The sequence below is a fragment of the Chelmon rostratus genome, chromosome 4, assembly GCF_017976325.1.
Source record: "Chelmon rostratus isolate fCheRos1 chromosome 4, fCheRos1.pri, whole genome shotgun sequence".
NCBI classification, from domain to species: Eukaryota; Metazoa; Chordata; class Actinopteri; order Chaetodontiformes; family Chaetodontidae; genus Chelmon; species Chelmon rostratus.
In genome coordinates, this window is record NC_055661.1 from 29,500,583 (window position 1) to 29,517,301 (window position 16,719).

Below are 16,719 nucleotides of genomic sequence, written 5' to 3' on the forward strand. Positions count from 1 at the left end.
GGTTTGGAAACATTGTGAAAATAGTGAGAAATGTGGTGACGATGAGGCCAAAGTGACGCCTTCACAGTGTTTGTTTAGTCCAAAGCTCCACATTATTACAAACACATTCAGATCATTCAGAGGAAAAGCAGCAAATCAAACATCAAATGATTTTACAGCAACAATCAATAGATGATCATTGATTTTCTGTCAATACACTAATTGATTAATGGGCTGATAGTTTCAGCTCTACGTGTAGAACCCTGTTAATTGACCGTTAATTGATCAACTCTTCACGTTTTGTTAAACTAATGTAGAGAAAGTGACATGAAGAGGAAAGAGTCATTTATGTAAAAGTACCTCAGATTTGTCCTTCGTGCAGTACTTGAGTAAATGTACTTAGTTACATTGCACCACAGTTTGAAAGAGGAGCTGATTCATCTCTGAACGTAAAAGACTGATTTGAGAGCAGAAATCTTTATTATGACAGAAACATGGAGCCTGATGCGCAGAGCAGCATCTCGGTGTTCAGTAACTCGCCAGGTGGTCGTGGCGTCAGCAGGGGGCGCCAAGCGCCTCAGTGAGTGTGAGCCGGCGACGAGCAGATGAACGCGTGCTGAGTTTCGGAGGAGCAGCTTGTAGAAATCCAGCTTCGGGGGTTTTCCACCAGCACGCAGTCCGAGCCCACGTCGGACTCGCCACGGCCCGGCGGCGCCCCCCGCAGCCTGGAGAAGGACAGCGACCGACCGTCGGCCCACATCCAGCGACCCGAACCTCCGGACAGACCTGAGACACAAAGAAGAAGTTAGCGGCCTGAAGACCGGACGACGAGGACCGACCAGGAGCAGACGGCGGTTTGACGCCCAGACGAGAATATTTTCATCATCAGCGCATGACTAACGAGGATCCGACTACCTGCAGGTCCGTGACTAACGAGGATCCGACTACCCGCAGGTCCGTGACTAACGAGGATCCGACTACCCGCAGGTCCGTGACTAACGAGGATCCGACTACCCGCAGGTCCGGATCACCTCGGAGCCTCGCTCATCGCTTCTTGAGCTCGTAACGATAAACAATCAGACGGTTTTCTGCCGTTCTGGTTCAATCTGTCGCTCACTCACCAATCCAGAATGGCCTCCTCCCTGCAAACTTCCAGAGCCAGGTCATGTCTCTCCTGGACCGCACGCTGGTCAGGCTGCCGTTCAACCTGCCACAGCGACACACACACGAGGAAACAAACCAATGAACTGCTTCCTGTCAGCTGGAGACTCTTATTTGATTGGACGAGTGAAGTCTGAGAAAAGAGCGGCGGCGTGTTTGGGCGTGATTTACAGCAGCGAGCAGGTCCTCTCGGCGCTGGCCCAGCTGGCCACAGACGAGCTGAGGATGTAGCAGCGTCTCCTGTAGTGAGTCCAACCGTCGGGACAAGAGCTGCTGACCGACTTCCCCGTCTGAGGAGACAAAGAGACGAACAAGCAGCCGTCAAAGACTTCTGTCTGCAGCTCAACGAGGCCGAAGACGTCTGCGGTCGCTCAGCAGCGCTCAGACGGACGAGCGATAACAGCCACAGGTTGGTGTGATCGCTCCTTCCTCGCTGTGAACCACTGAGCCTTTCCACGATGATTCAGACCCAATATATATGATATAAAGATATTTACAAAAACCAACGAAGCTGATGAGCTCAAACAGTAAATATGTTGACTTCGTGCTGTTTCCAGGTCAGTTTCTGTCAGGTAGAATCATACCTTGCGCTGGCGCAGCTCTGGGTGGGGTCTCGGTTCTGGATGATCCATCTGAGGGGGGTCTCCGACCGGGAGCTCCTGCGGGACGCGACTGTGAGGCGACGGGCTCCACCCGACATCGCTCGGCTTCAGCTCCTCCATCCGGAGAGGAGTCAGACTGTGGAACTGATGGAGGAGGAGGCACGCATCAACACTGTGTGTAGCAAACCCACTTTGTGTTTTGTGCTTGCTGTTTCTTGTTTTGTCCACCAGAGGCCATAAGTTCATTTGGGAAGAACAAATAGTATTTTGACATGATTCCTTTATAAATATATTTCATGATTAGAGTTTTGCTAAAAAATGTAATTTCATCTATATGTATGTGTATATTTTGCTCATTTAAGAGCTAAAAGGGTTCATCTTAAGAGTGCAAGATTTTATTTTGAAGGCGCTATGTCGTACTTCCGGTTTAATAGTGTTTAATAGTGTTGCCGGGAAAATTTAGCCATGAACACGGAATGAACAATTTGACGGTGAAATTCTAAAGTTGGCTGTAAGGTAAACAAAGGTAAACACACGTGAAGCAGCAAAACAGAAACGTGACAGAAACAAAGTATATTTTTTGACAATGTGTGTGTATGCTAGCTTGTTGCTCATATGTTTAGCGGTCTTACGATATGTTGCTGAGTATTCAGTTACGCTTGCACTGTGATTGTTTACCAGTTATACAGGAAACGGTAATAGAGATGTGATTTGTTGTTTTCTTTGTTTTCTTACAAGTTCTCACGTTGGTTTATTGTGGAATTTGAGGAAAGGAATAAAAACTAAAAACCATCAGTCGAGTCTCTTACCAGCTTTCGGAGGGTATGCTACACTGTGTGTGTGTGTGTGTGTGTGTGTGTGTGTGTGTGTGTGTGCGCGCGTTTCTCACCGTCCACACCTTCTCCTCAGACCTCCTCTCTCCTGACAGGTGGACCTGGACAAACACTGAAACATCAGCTTCATACAGACGATACAGATCAGGTGAGCCTGCTGTGGAGGTTCCCCCCCTCACACATCAGTGACATCACCTGTTCAGGTGCAGCGTCTCACCTGCACCTGAACAGGTGCAACACAAATCTGACTGGTTGAGAAACAGAAGCGGTCAGATGACCAGACAATAATCACCTTCAGTCCTCCGTGTCTGACCCTGTGCCCAGTGCTCCCAGTGCTCCCAGTGCTCCCAGCGGCTGCCCCTGGCAGCGGCCTGCTGTGGTAGTAGATGTGGCTGTAGCTAGGAGCCGCCTGGTCCTGCGGTTCCCCTTCTCCATAGTCCAGGTAGGGCCGGCGGTCCGGGACGTCGCCCCGCGGAGGGTGAGGCTGGTTCTCCCACAGCAGCTCCGCCTCGATGTCGGTGACGGGGTCCTCCTCCTCTGGACCGGGAGGGTCGGGGAGGCGAGGAGGAGGAGCCGGGAGCCGCTTCTCGTCCTCCTCCACTCTCAGGTCGTCCGGATCGCACCATCCTGACAGACGGACGGACAGCAGAGAGGTTCTTTAAGGTCAACATCTGCACATAGCTGTGACTGGAGGCTCAGAGCCTGAAGCCTCCTCCCCTCCCAAAGGAGGACCGTAGGTCACCTCGTCCTGGTCTGAACACCAAGACCCCAAACATGAAGCTGCTCCTGATCATCTCTCACCTCCTCTGGGGTCGATGATCTCCACGCTCGCAGAGCTCCTCTGGCCCAGGATGCCGTTTTGGGGGTTTTTCAGGGCGACTGTGAAGGTCTCGTGGTTTTCCTCCAGACCGTCGTCTATCAGGTAGATGTTCCAGGTTTTCACACTGACTCCTGAACGGCAGACAGACAGAAAAATCAGCACCGAGCTGCAACATCACAACCCGATCCAGAACGGATCCAAACAGATCCACAAAGATGAATCCACTGAATCTGAAGCTGTCTTTCTAACTGCAAGGCTTTCTGGGACTTGAGTTGACTTCTCTCCTGGACTTCTTCTGTGTTAAACTAAGAGCAGACCTGAACAGAGTCTGACCTGGATCGAACTGGATGAGACCGGCGCTGCTGTGGGTGAAGTCTCTGCCGGCTTTGGCCGATCCTTCCTCCACCTGCACAAACGACACAAACACTGAGCGCCGACTCTCTGACGTGGACTGTGGGGTCGGTGGGCGGAGGCGTCACCGCCGTACCTGGATAGCGACGTACGCCGGCTCGCCGCTCTTCCCGCTGCGTTGGATCTGGATCTGGAGCGTCCCCGCCGTCTCACAGGTTCTGTAGCAGGTCGCCGACAGCTCCACCCGAGACCAGGACAGCTCCAGTCTGCAGGACACACACACACACACACACACAGCTGATACTATACTGCAGTGATGTAAAGTCAAGTAGTGGAAAGTAACTAAGTACAGTTACTCAAGTACTGTCCTAAAGTACATTTTCAGGGCTCTAAACTGCCTCATGTGTGTCTTGTTGGTGGTGGTCAGCACTGATTGGACCAGGAGTCTCTTATAACACGCAGAGATCTTTGAACACACCTGACAGGAGAGCGCACCTTTACCTGCACAGAGACTCTGACTGATTACTTTTTGGTGCGGCTCACAGTGTTTTCTAAATGAGACCTGAGGCTCCTTCTTTGGTTCCTTCCCTTCAGTCACATCCTTCTACAAACCTACATGTCGGGCAGGGCGGCGTTTCCTGCCGGGTCCGTGAGGCGGAACTGGAAGCTGTCAGCCGTCACCTCCATGTCGGCCGGGACGACGAACACCACGGCGCGCTGGTCCACGTCCCGCTGGGTGAACCGTCCTCTGATGTAAGCTCCTGGCAGGACAGGACAGGACAGGACAGGAAGACGGGGGTTCAGCTGAACACTGTATCTATCCAGGAGCCTTAAACTGCTGAGGGACAGACGGCTCACCTGTGAGAGCGTTCTCCAGGTAGCCGAAGTGAGGCGGTCTGGTGATGGAGAACTCCAGCTCCTCTGTGGGGCTGTCGCGGTCGGAGGCCTGCAGGTGTTTGGAGGTGATGAAGATGCCGTAACGGCCGCCGCCCAGATCCACCACGGTGCTGGGACTCCGCCTGGTGGTCAGACTGGGAGGTGTCCTGTCCACCCGATGCACCTGAACACAGCGGGAGAACACCTGACGGTCAGCGTGGAGTCTGGATTCAGGAGGATTGTGTAAAGAGACGAGCAGGCAAAAGTTTCACTGCACAAAACCTCTTAAAGCTTCAGCTTCTGGTTAGACTCATTTCACTCTGTGTTAATCTGACATTAAATAGTTTTATTCATAGATCACTTTTAAAAGAAGGAACAGGAGGAAAAATAAAAAAGAAGTGTAATAACAACAAATTTAGAATAAAGGTAAAAAAAATCAATAATTTCAACAGAAATACACAAAATCAATAAAATGTTATAAAATGATCTGCAGAGTAATTACTGCCTCCAGTTGTCAGATATTTCTTTTATTTCTCTAATATTTATTCTGAAATGTTGTGGAGGAGCAGCAGAAAGTCTCCCAACAGGTGAAGGAGCAGATGTTCCTGTTATTTTGTCCACCGCCTGTACTGTAAAAACTACAGGAAGAGACTGAAGATGAAGAACAAACGAGTCAAACAGGTGCAGTTCCCATCTCCCGCCGCCAGGTGTCGCTCCTGTCATGCGTGAGTTTCTCTTTCTTCAGGTGAGATAAATATTTTCTCCCTTTCTGTTTATTTTTATTTATTTGTTTTCAGTTTTATTTCTTCTGGCTTGTTTATGTCGGATTAAACACTAAAACACGAGAATATTTTGACCATTAAAGTTATTTATGATACAAAAATGCCAAAAAGGTTCAAATATGTAAAGATATTTTTGTTTTCTGACATTTTAGCAACTAAACGATTAAATGTAAAGAAAATTTAAATGAAAATCAAATAAAAATAGTTAAACAATCATCTAAAATCAATGTTGTGTAATAAAAATAAATCACACATTTTATATATAGATATAATATAATATACATTATATATATATACAGATATATCAACATATAGACAGATATATTCATCCTTCTGTGACTCATCCTGAACACAAAACAATTTTAAACAGAACTTTTACCTCAATTAAGATTTTTATTGCAAATTTTTATCAGTTTTTAAACACTTAAAGTAATTTAATGTATGTGTGTGTTTGTGTGTGTGTGTGTGTGTCTCAAATATTCATGAAGCCTTTGAATACTCTCTCACACACAAAACAACCTTACACACAGAATTACACTAAAATCCTTTCATACACATAAACACACAAAGCAAAACTACTCATATACAGTATAACACACACACACACACACACACACACACACTCTGTTAAATCATAAACAGCCTCCAGTCTCTCAGAGGCTCAGGACAGTCGGTCCGGCCAGCGTGTTAGCCACCTGGCTGCCTCTGTGTGTGTGTAGCATGCGATGGGGGGGACAGGGAGGGGGGGGTCTTGGCTCACCTGCTTCAAATATTTATCTGTGTACTTCAGCGACCACCTGAGAGTCGACAGCAGCTTCACGTCCAACAAGCTTCAGATCACAAGAATCTGTTCAGGAGTTCAGCTGCAGCTGTATCCGAGTACTTTTACCCCTCATACTTTAAGTACTTTTAGCTGATAGTACTCTAATACTTTTACTCCAGTCGGGTTTTGAATGCAGGACGTGATCTGCAGGATAGATTATCTGGATGAAGACAGATGAGTGTTTGAATTTACAGCTGAAGTTCAGAAGCGTTCTGATTCTTTAGATTTCATCGTGTTTCCGTCTGTACTCGTTCTGAAGCTTTGGAAAACAGAAACAGCAAACTCAAACTAAAAGTTTGTTAACTGTCGGAGAAGTTTACGTGAACTTTTAAAATGTAACATAAAAGAAGAAGAAGTGAATTAGGCTGGTTTGGAGCGAAGAAACGAGGCTAACGTAAAGTGCATTTTTGTCACAAGGTGGCGGTACAGGCCACGTTACGCATGGCTGAGGTCGCTCTCTCCTTCTTCTTCTTCTTCTTCTTCTTCTTCTTGTTCTTCTTCTTCTTCTTCTTCTTCTTCTTCTGTTGTTGTTGTTTCTGATTTGCAACCTTTTCTTCATCTGCTCTGTTTGTGCCGACACCGCCACCTTCTGACAGAACTACTTTCTTTGCTTCAATCTGTTGAAAATGCACCTAAATCACATTTTCTTCTTCTTCTTCTTCTTTTTTGTGACATTTTAAAAGTTCGCTTAAATTCCGTTTGGCGGTCAGATGGAAACATGACTGACGAGACGGCTGAAGTAAAAATAGGAGTTAGTCACACAGAGTGTGGATGTGTGGACGTGTTTTCTACATGGCCGTGTGCTGCGTGCTGCGTGTTCCGCTCACCTGTATGTCAAAGACAGCAGGCTCCTCTCTCAGCTGTCCGAACTCCAGGTATCCTCTGTTGGTCCCGTCGGTCGGCAGGAAGTAGAACCTGTCGATCTCCGCCGGGCTCCCCGGGTCGTGCCGGTAGGCCAGGTGCAGCTCGTCCACGTCCGCCTGAGTGAAGCTCGGCGGCGGCGACAGCGGGCCTCCTCTCAGCAGCAGTTTACCGTAGCGCGGCGGCTGCGTGACGACGTAACTCAGGTTGGCGGCGGCGGTGTCGGGGTCCGTGAGCTGCAGCCGGTCGGCGCCGATGGTCTCCGTGGAGCCGTCCTGTAGCCGGAGGCCCGCGTTGTGGTGGAGGGTAGGCGGGATGCGGTCGCCGTGCTCAATGGTGAGGTGGAGGGTGCCGCCGCGGGACGAGTCGCCGTTGGTGACGACGAAACTGTGAAGAAAATTAAACGTAGTTAGAAACAGACCGAGATCATGAAGTTTGAGAGTGAAGTCTTTCATGTGTCGTCAGTTATTCACGCGTCACGCTGCTGAGTCAGGAAATAATGTTGCTAAGAAACAAAACGAGTTCTGATTCGCAGGTCGAGACAAAAACACCAAAACTAAGAGACAGCTGAAAGAGATCAAAGCCGCTGCAACTTTTCTGTCACTCCAGAATTAAAAGCAGTAATTTTACTCCTTTTTGTTTTTTTTTTTTAGCGTTTTAGGGTATTTTAGTAGTTTTATCAGTAAAAAACTGACAGCGTGTCGCAAACGCTGCAGCCACAGTCTGTTAGCTCGTTATATGAGCTTCCTGTGTTTCACTCTAATCAAAGACACTATCCAGGTGCATTATGGGAAATGTATGACACTGATTCCAAAACAGTTTAGACACGATTTGAAAAATCCTCTCTGACAGAAACTGACCTGAAAACAGCACAAAGTCAATATATTTACTGTCTGAGCTCATCAGCTTCAGTGATTTCTGTAAATATCTGCTGATTCTGGATCTGACGCAGCAACACGTTTCAAACACGTTGAGACAGGAGCAACTAAAGACTGGGAAAGATGTGGAACGCTCCAAAAACACCTGTTTGGATCATTCCACAGGTAAACAGGCTGGTTGGTAACAGGTGAGAGCATCATGATTGAAAGGCTCAGTGGTTCACAGCGAGGATGGAGCGAGGGTCAACACTTTGTCAACACGTGATTGGATAATGAGATTAATACCTGGACTCAGGTACACTTCAGGAAACACTGATTGATTGACTGATTCTGGTTTTCTTTCTGTTTTCCAGAGTCCAGACTGCTCTGGATTCAGGGTTGTAGGATCCAGTATTTCTGGACCGAGTCGATCTCCTTTAGTCCGGATCAACGTGAGATCAAAACTGAGAAGGAGTGGAACTAGTTTTTGTTAAATTACAGCTTTCCTGATATTTTTCATGAAATACATTAAAAAATATTCAGAGAATCGAAGAAGAAGAAGTTTGATTTCTTGAGTAACACTTCCTGGTTTCATTTGAGGCTTTGGTGTGTGTGTGTGTGTGTGTGTGTGTGTGTGTGTGTGTGTGTGTGTGTGTGTGTGTGTGTGTGTGTTCACCAGATCGTCTCACTCACACACACACACACACACACACACACACACACACACACACACACACACACACACACACTGCTCATTTCTCAGGTCCACTACACTGTCAGTTGTCACTATGCTGTGTGTGTGTGTGTGTGTGTGTCTGTGTGTGTGTGTGTGTGTGTGTGTTTTGTCCTCCTCTCAGCCCTCTGCCAACACAATCTGCCTCCCAGCCCTGCAGCTGACAAACTGCCCCGGGCCTCGGCACACCGGCCACTACACACACACACACACACACACACACACACACACACACACACACACACACACACACACACACACACACGCACAACATCTGGCTCCTATGTCGGCCATATTTGCCCAGGGACGGCCGTCTGTGGCCGGCGCTCTGACCGCCGTCGCCGTGCCAGCGCTGTTGTTATTCTCATAATAATGCCCATTCATCATCTGCTGTCATGGCAACACAACACACACATTAACACACACACGATGCACTTGTGTGTTCTTCAGATGTGGCACCATCCTCCTCAACAACACACACACATCCAATGATGAATGACTGCGTACTGACTGAGTACTGTCTGTGTACTGACTGTGTACTAACTGCGTACTGACTGTGTACTGACTGCGTACTGACTGCGTACTGACTGTGTACTAACTGCGTACTGACTGTGTACTGACTGCGTACTGACTGTACTGTCTGTGTACTGTCTGCGTACTGACTGCGTACTGTCTGCGTACTGACTGTGTACTGTCTGTGTACCGACTGTGTACTGTCTGTGTACTGTCTGTGTACCGACTGTGTACTGTCTGTGTACTGTCTGCGTACTGTCTGTGTACTGACTGCGTACTGACTGCGTACTGACTGTACTGACTGCGTACTGTCTGCGTACTGACTGTGTACTGACTGCGTACTGACTGTACTGACTGTACTGACTGCGTACTGACTGTGTACTGTCTGTGTACTGTCTGTGTACTGACTGTGTACTGACTGCGTACTGACTGCCTACTGTCTGCGTACTGATTGCGTACTGACTGCCTACTGTCTGTGTACTGTCTGTGTACTGACTGCGTACTGACTGTACTGACTGTACTGACTGTGTACTGTCTGCGTACTGACTGCGTACTGACTGCCTACTGTCTGTGTACCGACTGTGTACCGACTGTGTACCGTCTGTGTACCGTCTGTGTACTGTCTGTGTACCGACTGTGTACTGTCTGTGTACTGACTGTGTACTGACTGCGTACTGACTGCCTACTGTCTGTGTACCGACTGTGTACCGACTGTGTACCGTCTGTGTACCGTCTGTGTACTGTCTGTGTACCGACTGTGTACTGTCTGTGTACTGTCTGTGTACTGACTGTGTACTGACTGTGTACCGTCTGTGTACTGACTGTGTTTGACGTGTTGAGTTTTAGTTTAATGGAAACAGACGAGTGAATAAATGATGATGTCATGAATCATGTGACTTACATGTCTTTTCATTGATGAGCTGAAAACGTCAGATGTGTTTGGAGGATGATGAGGAGGCTGAGAGCTTCCTCACATGAACACATGTGTCTGTCTGTCTCTCTGTCTGTCTCTCTGTCTCTGTCTGTCTGTCTGTCTCTCTGTCTCCCTCCCTCTCTCTCTCTGTCTCCCTGTCTGTCTCTCTGTCTCTCTGTCTGTCTCCCTGTCTGTCTCTCTGTCTGTCTGTCTGTCTCCCTCCCTCTCTCTCTCTGTCTCCCTGTCTGTCTCTCTGTCTGTCTCCCTGTCTGTCTCTCTGTCTGTCTGTCTGTCTCCCTCCCTCTCTCTCTCTGTCTCCCTGTCTGTCTCTCTGTCTGTCTCCCTGTCTGTCTCTCTGTCTCTCTGTCTGTCTGTCTCACTGCCCTCTCAGTCTCAGGGTCTTGGCTATGATCTGACGGCTCTTTGAGAGCCAGACAGGCAGCCGGTCGGGGCAGCAGAGGTCTGGGTGACAGACCCGGGGTCTGCACACACTCCAGATCACACACACACCCCAACACACTCGCCCTCCCTCCCCTCCCTCCCCTCCCTCCCCTCCTCCCCCTCTCAAACCCCGCCACTGCCAAATTGGCTGGAAAAGCAGATAAACATACTGCAGCAGAGAAAGCCTCTCGTCTCCTGACGCCGACGCTTTTTTCTCTCATCTCGGTTCCCGGTTTTCTTTCCTCGGCCAAATGTTGCGTGTGATAGTTTTTTTGGGGGGAGCGCTGCCGACAGAAATATCCTCTGCTCACAATATGTAGGCAGATCATTTGCCATTTATTCTCCTGATGTGTGCAGAATTTCATGCTGTGCTGCAAAATAGCTTCACTTAGCTGAGAGGGCCAAAGTCAAACAGCACAGCTGCTCCACAGCAACAGTCACACACGTTGGTTTTCACAGGCTGAAAATGTGCCTCAAATATCAGAAATCATGATTCATGTTTCTATTTTAACCCGGGTGGCGTCTAGAAGTCAGTCAGTTTTCAGCAGCCGCTGACGTCTGAGTGTGTGCTCTGACCTGAAGGAGTCGGTCTCGGCGTGGTGGCTGTTGTCGTGGGTGTAGCAGACTCGGTGCGCGGCCACGTCCAGCTGCGTGAAGGTGACGAGCGGGACTCCGGGCCGCCGGACGGCGTGGACGAGGCCGTGGCGCGGCGGGGCCGACACCGTGTAGACCAGCTCCTCCGGGCGACCGGCCGAGTCCGACGCCAGCAGAACGTCGGTGTTCAGGACGACGCGCTGCCCCTCCGTCAGACGCACCGCCCTGGTCTGCAGCACCACGTCACCTGGAGGCAGCCAGAGGGCAAAGGTCAAACCGCTGGATTCAGGAGGAGCGTCTGAGCTTTCTGCTGACAATTTATACACATTATTCAAAACGTTATTCAAAAGAAATCTGGTGATTTTCCTGGTTTTTATTTTGAAGGGACTCTGGAGTTTCCACTTCGTCTTCCTGTTTCTGTGCCTTCAATGGAAAACCAGCAGCTCCTGCTGAAGAAGGAAACTTTTGGCTGTTTCTGTGGACATAAAATCCACATAAAACTCAGTGTGAATTGATCGACTCCTTTAATAATAATCAATATTTATCTGAATGTATCTTTCAGTCAGTTCCTGCATCCCTGCCCTGAACTCGCTCTTCTTTTCTTCTTCTGTGGTTTTCTTCCTCGGGCCTCCTGTCAAAGCTCCCGTGTTTGTTCAGTGTTAATACGAGCAGGTAATCTCTCATCATCTCTCCCGCTGAAGTGCCCACGAGCCAGAGACGAACCCGCCGGCTGATTTATGAGCTGCACTCTCGACCATCCCTGCAGCGTCGGGGATTTTCACCCGCTCCGACAGACGAAGGTCACGATGATGCACTAATGATCAAACTCCTTGATTTCTTAATGTCTGAGGAAACGAATCATTTAATAACAATCTGAAACGTTTGGACCAGGAGAAGAAGCTGCCACGACGTCGGCCCTGTGGTGTTCATAATAACTTCATACACGTTCAGCAGATTCATAGTAGAGATCGTACGGAGCGCTGAGCTTTAAGTTGCTAAAAGCACAGAAGAGAAAAGACGTCTCTCCGTCTGTTAATCGTTTGGTAGATTGCAGATGTCATTTAATGACATTTAACCACGTCTGCAGGACAGATTTCTGCACAAACTGAAATCCTTTACATACATCACAGTTTGTCTAGTTTCACCCACAACCAGGATTCATCTTCATCGTTTAAACCAGGGGTCACCGACCCGGTGCCCGCACAGCATCCACATCAGTCGCCCGTAAGCCAGTTCTAAAAATAGCACTAATCACGAATTAGCTCTGTCTAAAATTTTATCTAATTGTGTTGCTATTCTTTTTGAATTACATTTACAGTGATGTAAATTTAAAAACGAATACATAAAAACGTAAAAAGAAATGTATATCATAAAAAAGTTTAATATACGAACTCTGACGTAGTCTGGGTCGGAGGCCAGTCTACTGCGCGTGACAAACCAGCTTTGCTGAGATGAGCTTGTGAGCGCTGCAAAGATGAGGAGACGAACGCGTTTTCTACCCACAAAAACAGCAGAAAAAAGGAAGAAAACTTCTCATTTTCACAGTGAATGGGAGGAAGAGTTCTTTTTTACTAACGTGAAAGAAAACTGCGTGTGTCTCATTTGTGGTGCGACTGTGGCGACGGCTAACGTGGAGAGACACTTCATAGAATATCATTAATAATAATATAAAATTAAAGGTACACTGTGTAACTTTGTTATTTCAGAAGTGGTAGCCCTTTGCATTACTCAGTGCCCTTGAAGTAGCTCTTAGTTTCAAAAAGGTTGGTGACCCCTGGTTTAAACTGTGTCTGAAGGAGCATTTGTGGGAATCTGCCCCCCCCCCACACACAAAGGATTTAAATATTCTCTTAAAAACTCCATTGATGGAAAAAACAGTGAAACTAAAAATAACTACAACTAAAACAAACAGGTCAGTTTTTTGGAGCTGGAGGAGGAGGAGGAGGAGGAGAGCCCAGAGGAGACGAGCCGACGCCCCTCCACAGCTGCTCCACCTCCCCTCCGTTAATTATTCACCGGCTGAGGAGGTCGGTCGTTTCTCACCTCCGCTCCTCCAGGATCAGAGGGCCCGGAGCCAGAAGGGCCGAGGCCTCGTCGCACCGTGTTCACCCGACTGGCAAAGCTGGCACGGTGCGCTGGAGGGAGGGGGGGGGGCGCTCAATAATACATGAACCAGGACCGGCCGGAGGGACGGCAGGGGGGACGCAGGGGGGACGGCAGAGTGTGTTTATGTGTGTGTATGAGAACATCCTTCTTATTGCTGCTGTAACTTCGGTCACTTTGTTGATGGTCCAGTTGTCATGGAAACGTCTCATTTTCTGAGTACTTTAAAAACTCTTCGCTCATACTGAACGGATCTGGATGTGATCGTCGGCTGATCGTCGGCTGATTCCAGATCAGACATGAGCTTCGAACTCAACGTGGATGAGAAGCACCTAAAGTGCTGCCTGAGCTGTATTTTGTGTTCACTGCTAATGAGCAAATATTAGCATGCTAACATGCTAAACTAACTAACATTAAACCTGCAGAAAAATCAGCATGTTAGCATGCTGACGTTAGCATTTAGCTCGCAGAGCTGCTAGCATGACTGTAGAGTCATTTGGAGTCGTGTTACGTTGGACTGTGAGGCAGAACTGTGAATTTGACCTCTGACCTTTCTGCACGGTGTGGACGGAGATGAAGAAGCTCTGAGCGGGACTCTCGTTGTCCAGGTCACTGAGGGTGAAGCGGAAGCTGTCGTGACCTTTGAACCCGGCGGCGTTGGTAGCGGCGGTGTGCGCGTACCACAGACGGTTCATCTCCACGTCGTCCTGAGTGAAGTTCTGACCGGCCGACAGCTCGGTCCAGCCCGGCTCGGTCTGCGGACCAGAACCATCACATCATGAGTGGTTACTGCTGGTCTGCTGTCAGACAAACTGCAGGAACGTGAGTGAACAGAGCCAAAGCTTCACATCAATAGTTAGAAATAACAGGAAAATGTCTAAAACAACATGTCTGAGGTAAACGCTGCTTTAACTGGATTTGAGAGTGAGATCATGTGACCAGGAGGGCTCCGATCTGAACGCTCACCTTGAGCTGCAGTTTGCCGAAGCGGGGGTCAGCGTTGAGGAAGTAGTACACCCGGTCCGGGGGGGTGTCCGGGTCCTCGGCCTCCAGGACCACGTTCGAGATCACCCTGCGCTCGCCGGAGTCCACCGCCAACCCGGCGTTCCTGACACAATGATCACATGTTCACTGTAAACTTAGAGCTGGGATGAGGTTTGAATCAGTTTTATTTGATTTCAGTCACTTTGCTGGACTGAAACCGCTGAAATAAACATGAGAATCATTCAGACGTTATTTAGTTCTGCTCACTTTTCAGAAAGAGTCATAAAAGAAACAGAAGAGTGTTTGAAACATCCAACCAGAGGAGGAGTGGGCAATGATCTCGGAATATCAATGGAAGTGTAGCAGCTCACAGAGCTGGGAAGAGTTTGATGAGATATTTTATTACACCACACCAAAAGTCCCACTATAGAGACAACTCTCCAACTTGTTGGAGAAACTGTGGAAATACAAATGCAAATCATTATCATGTCTTTTGGAGTTGTTCAGTTATCAAACATTTTTGGAAGGAGATACAAAAGGCAACACAAGAAATTTTTGGGAGTCACTTGTCTCTGGAATGTAAAACTTTTTTTTTGGACTCATTCTGGAAAGATGAGAGAGACAAATATTTATTTAACATTCTGTCAGTAGCGGCCAAAAAAGCCCTCACAAGAAAATGGCTTTCATCAGAAAGCCCAACGCTGAATATGTGGATGGACATTACAAGACTACCCGCAGAGGTGAACTATAAGACGGACTTATTTGTTTCATGATGGAAGAAATGGATGAACTACATCATACTACGTAGACCGGACTTTGATTTTCTTAATTTTGCATAGAAGATCTTGTATAGCAAATGCAATAACCGTACTTCACTCCCATTTTGTTCATGTTTGCTTGTTTGCTTGTTTGTTCGTTTCATTGCTATTATCAGAAAAAAGGACACTCAAGCTAACATATTGGTAATAACAATTGAAATGGATGTCTGTTAAAATTGATGCAGAAGCTCAATAAAAAAGTGAATTATAAAAAAAGAAACATCCAACCAACCTCCGGACCAACAGTCCAAACTTTAACAGAAGACGCTAAAACTAAAAAGCAACAATTCAGGATGAAAAATGGTCCAACAATAAAAACAAAAGTGGACATCGGTCATTGACCTGAGCTACTCCACCAAACTTCAAAGGAAAAACTGCACTTTCTACTCTGTTCTATTCATCTGACAGCTGATCTCAGCTGATGACTTTGCATCCTTCTTTACTAACAAGGTACCAGCCACCAGAGGCCGGTTCATGAACCACCTGACCGAGGTCACGTCCTCTGACTGACGGTGCAGCGATGACTGCATGTTCCTCACTGAGGAACTCGTCCCTCCAAAACACCCACAAAGCTGCCAACGATCGCACACGTCACAAAGCTTCTTCTCTGGCCTCAGGTACGTTCCCAACATTGTTAGCTGGTTGTTGAGAAGCCGACTCTAAATCCACCTCAATCTGAAAAGTGCAGGAGGACTCAGACTTCCTGTCAGAGGTGGACTCAGACTTCCTGTCAGAGGTGGACTCAGACTTCCTGTCGGAGGTGGACTCAGACTTCCTGTCGGGTGTGGTCTCAGACTTCCTGTCGGAGGTGGTCTCAGACTTCCTGTCGGAGGTGGTCTCAGACTTCCTGTCGGAGGTGGTCTCATCCAGGTGGGCTCAGATGTCTCTTATTTTGTTTTTTGTCTCATTTCTTTGCAGCATCTTTTTTCTTCGTGTCGATCAGTATCTGTGTTTATCTGTGTAATGACGAGGAAAAGCAGGAACCCAGTTCTCCTTTGAACGCGGTTTGATGTGATGAACACGACCTGCAGACGCTTTGATACAAACAGGAAGAAGTCGAAAGTTTGCGTGAGAGCGGGATTTTCCAGCGGGATCGTGGAGAACTGGGGTGGTGGTGTCGGGCGGGTGGGGGCGAACATCAGAAACCGTCTGGCTGCTTCCTCACTCGTAACTAAAATCCACGCAGGAGAGAAGCCGCCACGTCCATCCTGCAGGAACGCAAAAACAAGGCGGCCGGCATCTGCCAAGTCTCCGCGTTACTTCTGCCTCGGCGGCCTTTACAGCACCAGCTCGCCTGCGCCAGCGCACCCACGCACGCCAACAACTGATCTGGGGACAGCGTGCGAGGGGGGTGGCGGGACGGCATGAGCAACGCAGTCAAGGATGCAAACACTCGTTCAAATGAAAATATTATGGGTGGGGGTCACAGATTTGGTCTCTAACCACCCACTCAAGCAGAGCGACCTGCCACATGTGCACAGGTTACAGCTCCCCTCCTCCCCCTCTCCCCCTCTCCCCCCTCTCCTCCCCGGTCTCCCCTCTTTATGATAACTACACTAAATTTCTGCTGATAGAAGTCAGATCTAATCAACAGAACACGAATAATTAAAATGTAAAACAAGACATTTGATATAACTTCAATGTCTTGTTTTACTGTTACTGTATATTTATACTT

General features: G+C 48.1%; 1 protein-coding gene across 1 annotated transcript in view; it reads right to left on the reverse strand.

Annotated features, from left to right (window-relative positions):
* Nucleotides 1-116: 116 nt before the first annotated feature.
* Nucleotides 117-16,719, reverse strand: part of frem1b (Fras1 related extracellular matrix 1b) — a 38,262-nt gene continuing 21,659 nt past the window's right edge. Inside the window, exons 21-35 of the mRNA XM_041935427.1 lie at nt 14,209-14,350; nt 13,793-13,997; nt 11,122-11,386; nt 7,055-7,475; nt 4,605-4,806; nt 4,363-4,507; nt 3,883-4,012; nt 3,729-3,801; nt 3,377-3,526; nt 2,868-3,202; nt 2,632-2,676; nt 1,725-1,886; nt 1,312-1,430; nt 1,101-1,186; nt 117-765 (exon numbers count right to left, since the gene is read on the reverse strand). Of these exons, the coding sequence (XP_041791361.1) occupies nt 557-765; nt 1,101-1,186; nt 1,312-1,430; nt 1,725-1,886; nt 2,632-2,676; nt 2,868-3,202; nt 3,377-3,526; nt 3,729-3,801; nt 3,883-4,012; nt 4,363-4,507; nt 4,605-4,806; nt 7,055-7,475; nt 11,122-11,386; nt 13,793-13,997; nt 14,209-14,350 (2,689 nt within the window). The 3' untranslated portion in view covers nt 117-556. The remainder of the gene's footprint in view (nt 766-1,100; nt 1,187-1,311; nt 1,431-1,724; nt 1,887-2,631; nt 2,677-2,867; nt 3,203-3,376; nt 3,527-3,728; nt 3,802-3,882; nt 4,013-4,362; nt 4,508-4,604; nt 4,807-7,054; nt 7,476-11,121; nt 11,387-13,792; nt 13,998-14,208; nt 14,351-16,719) is intronic.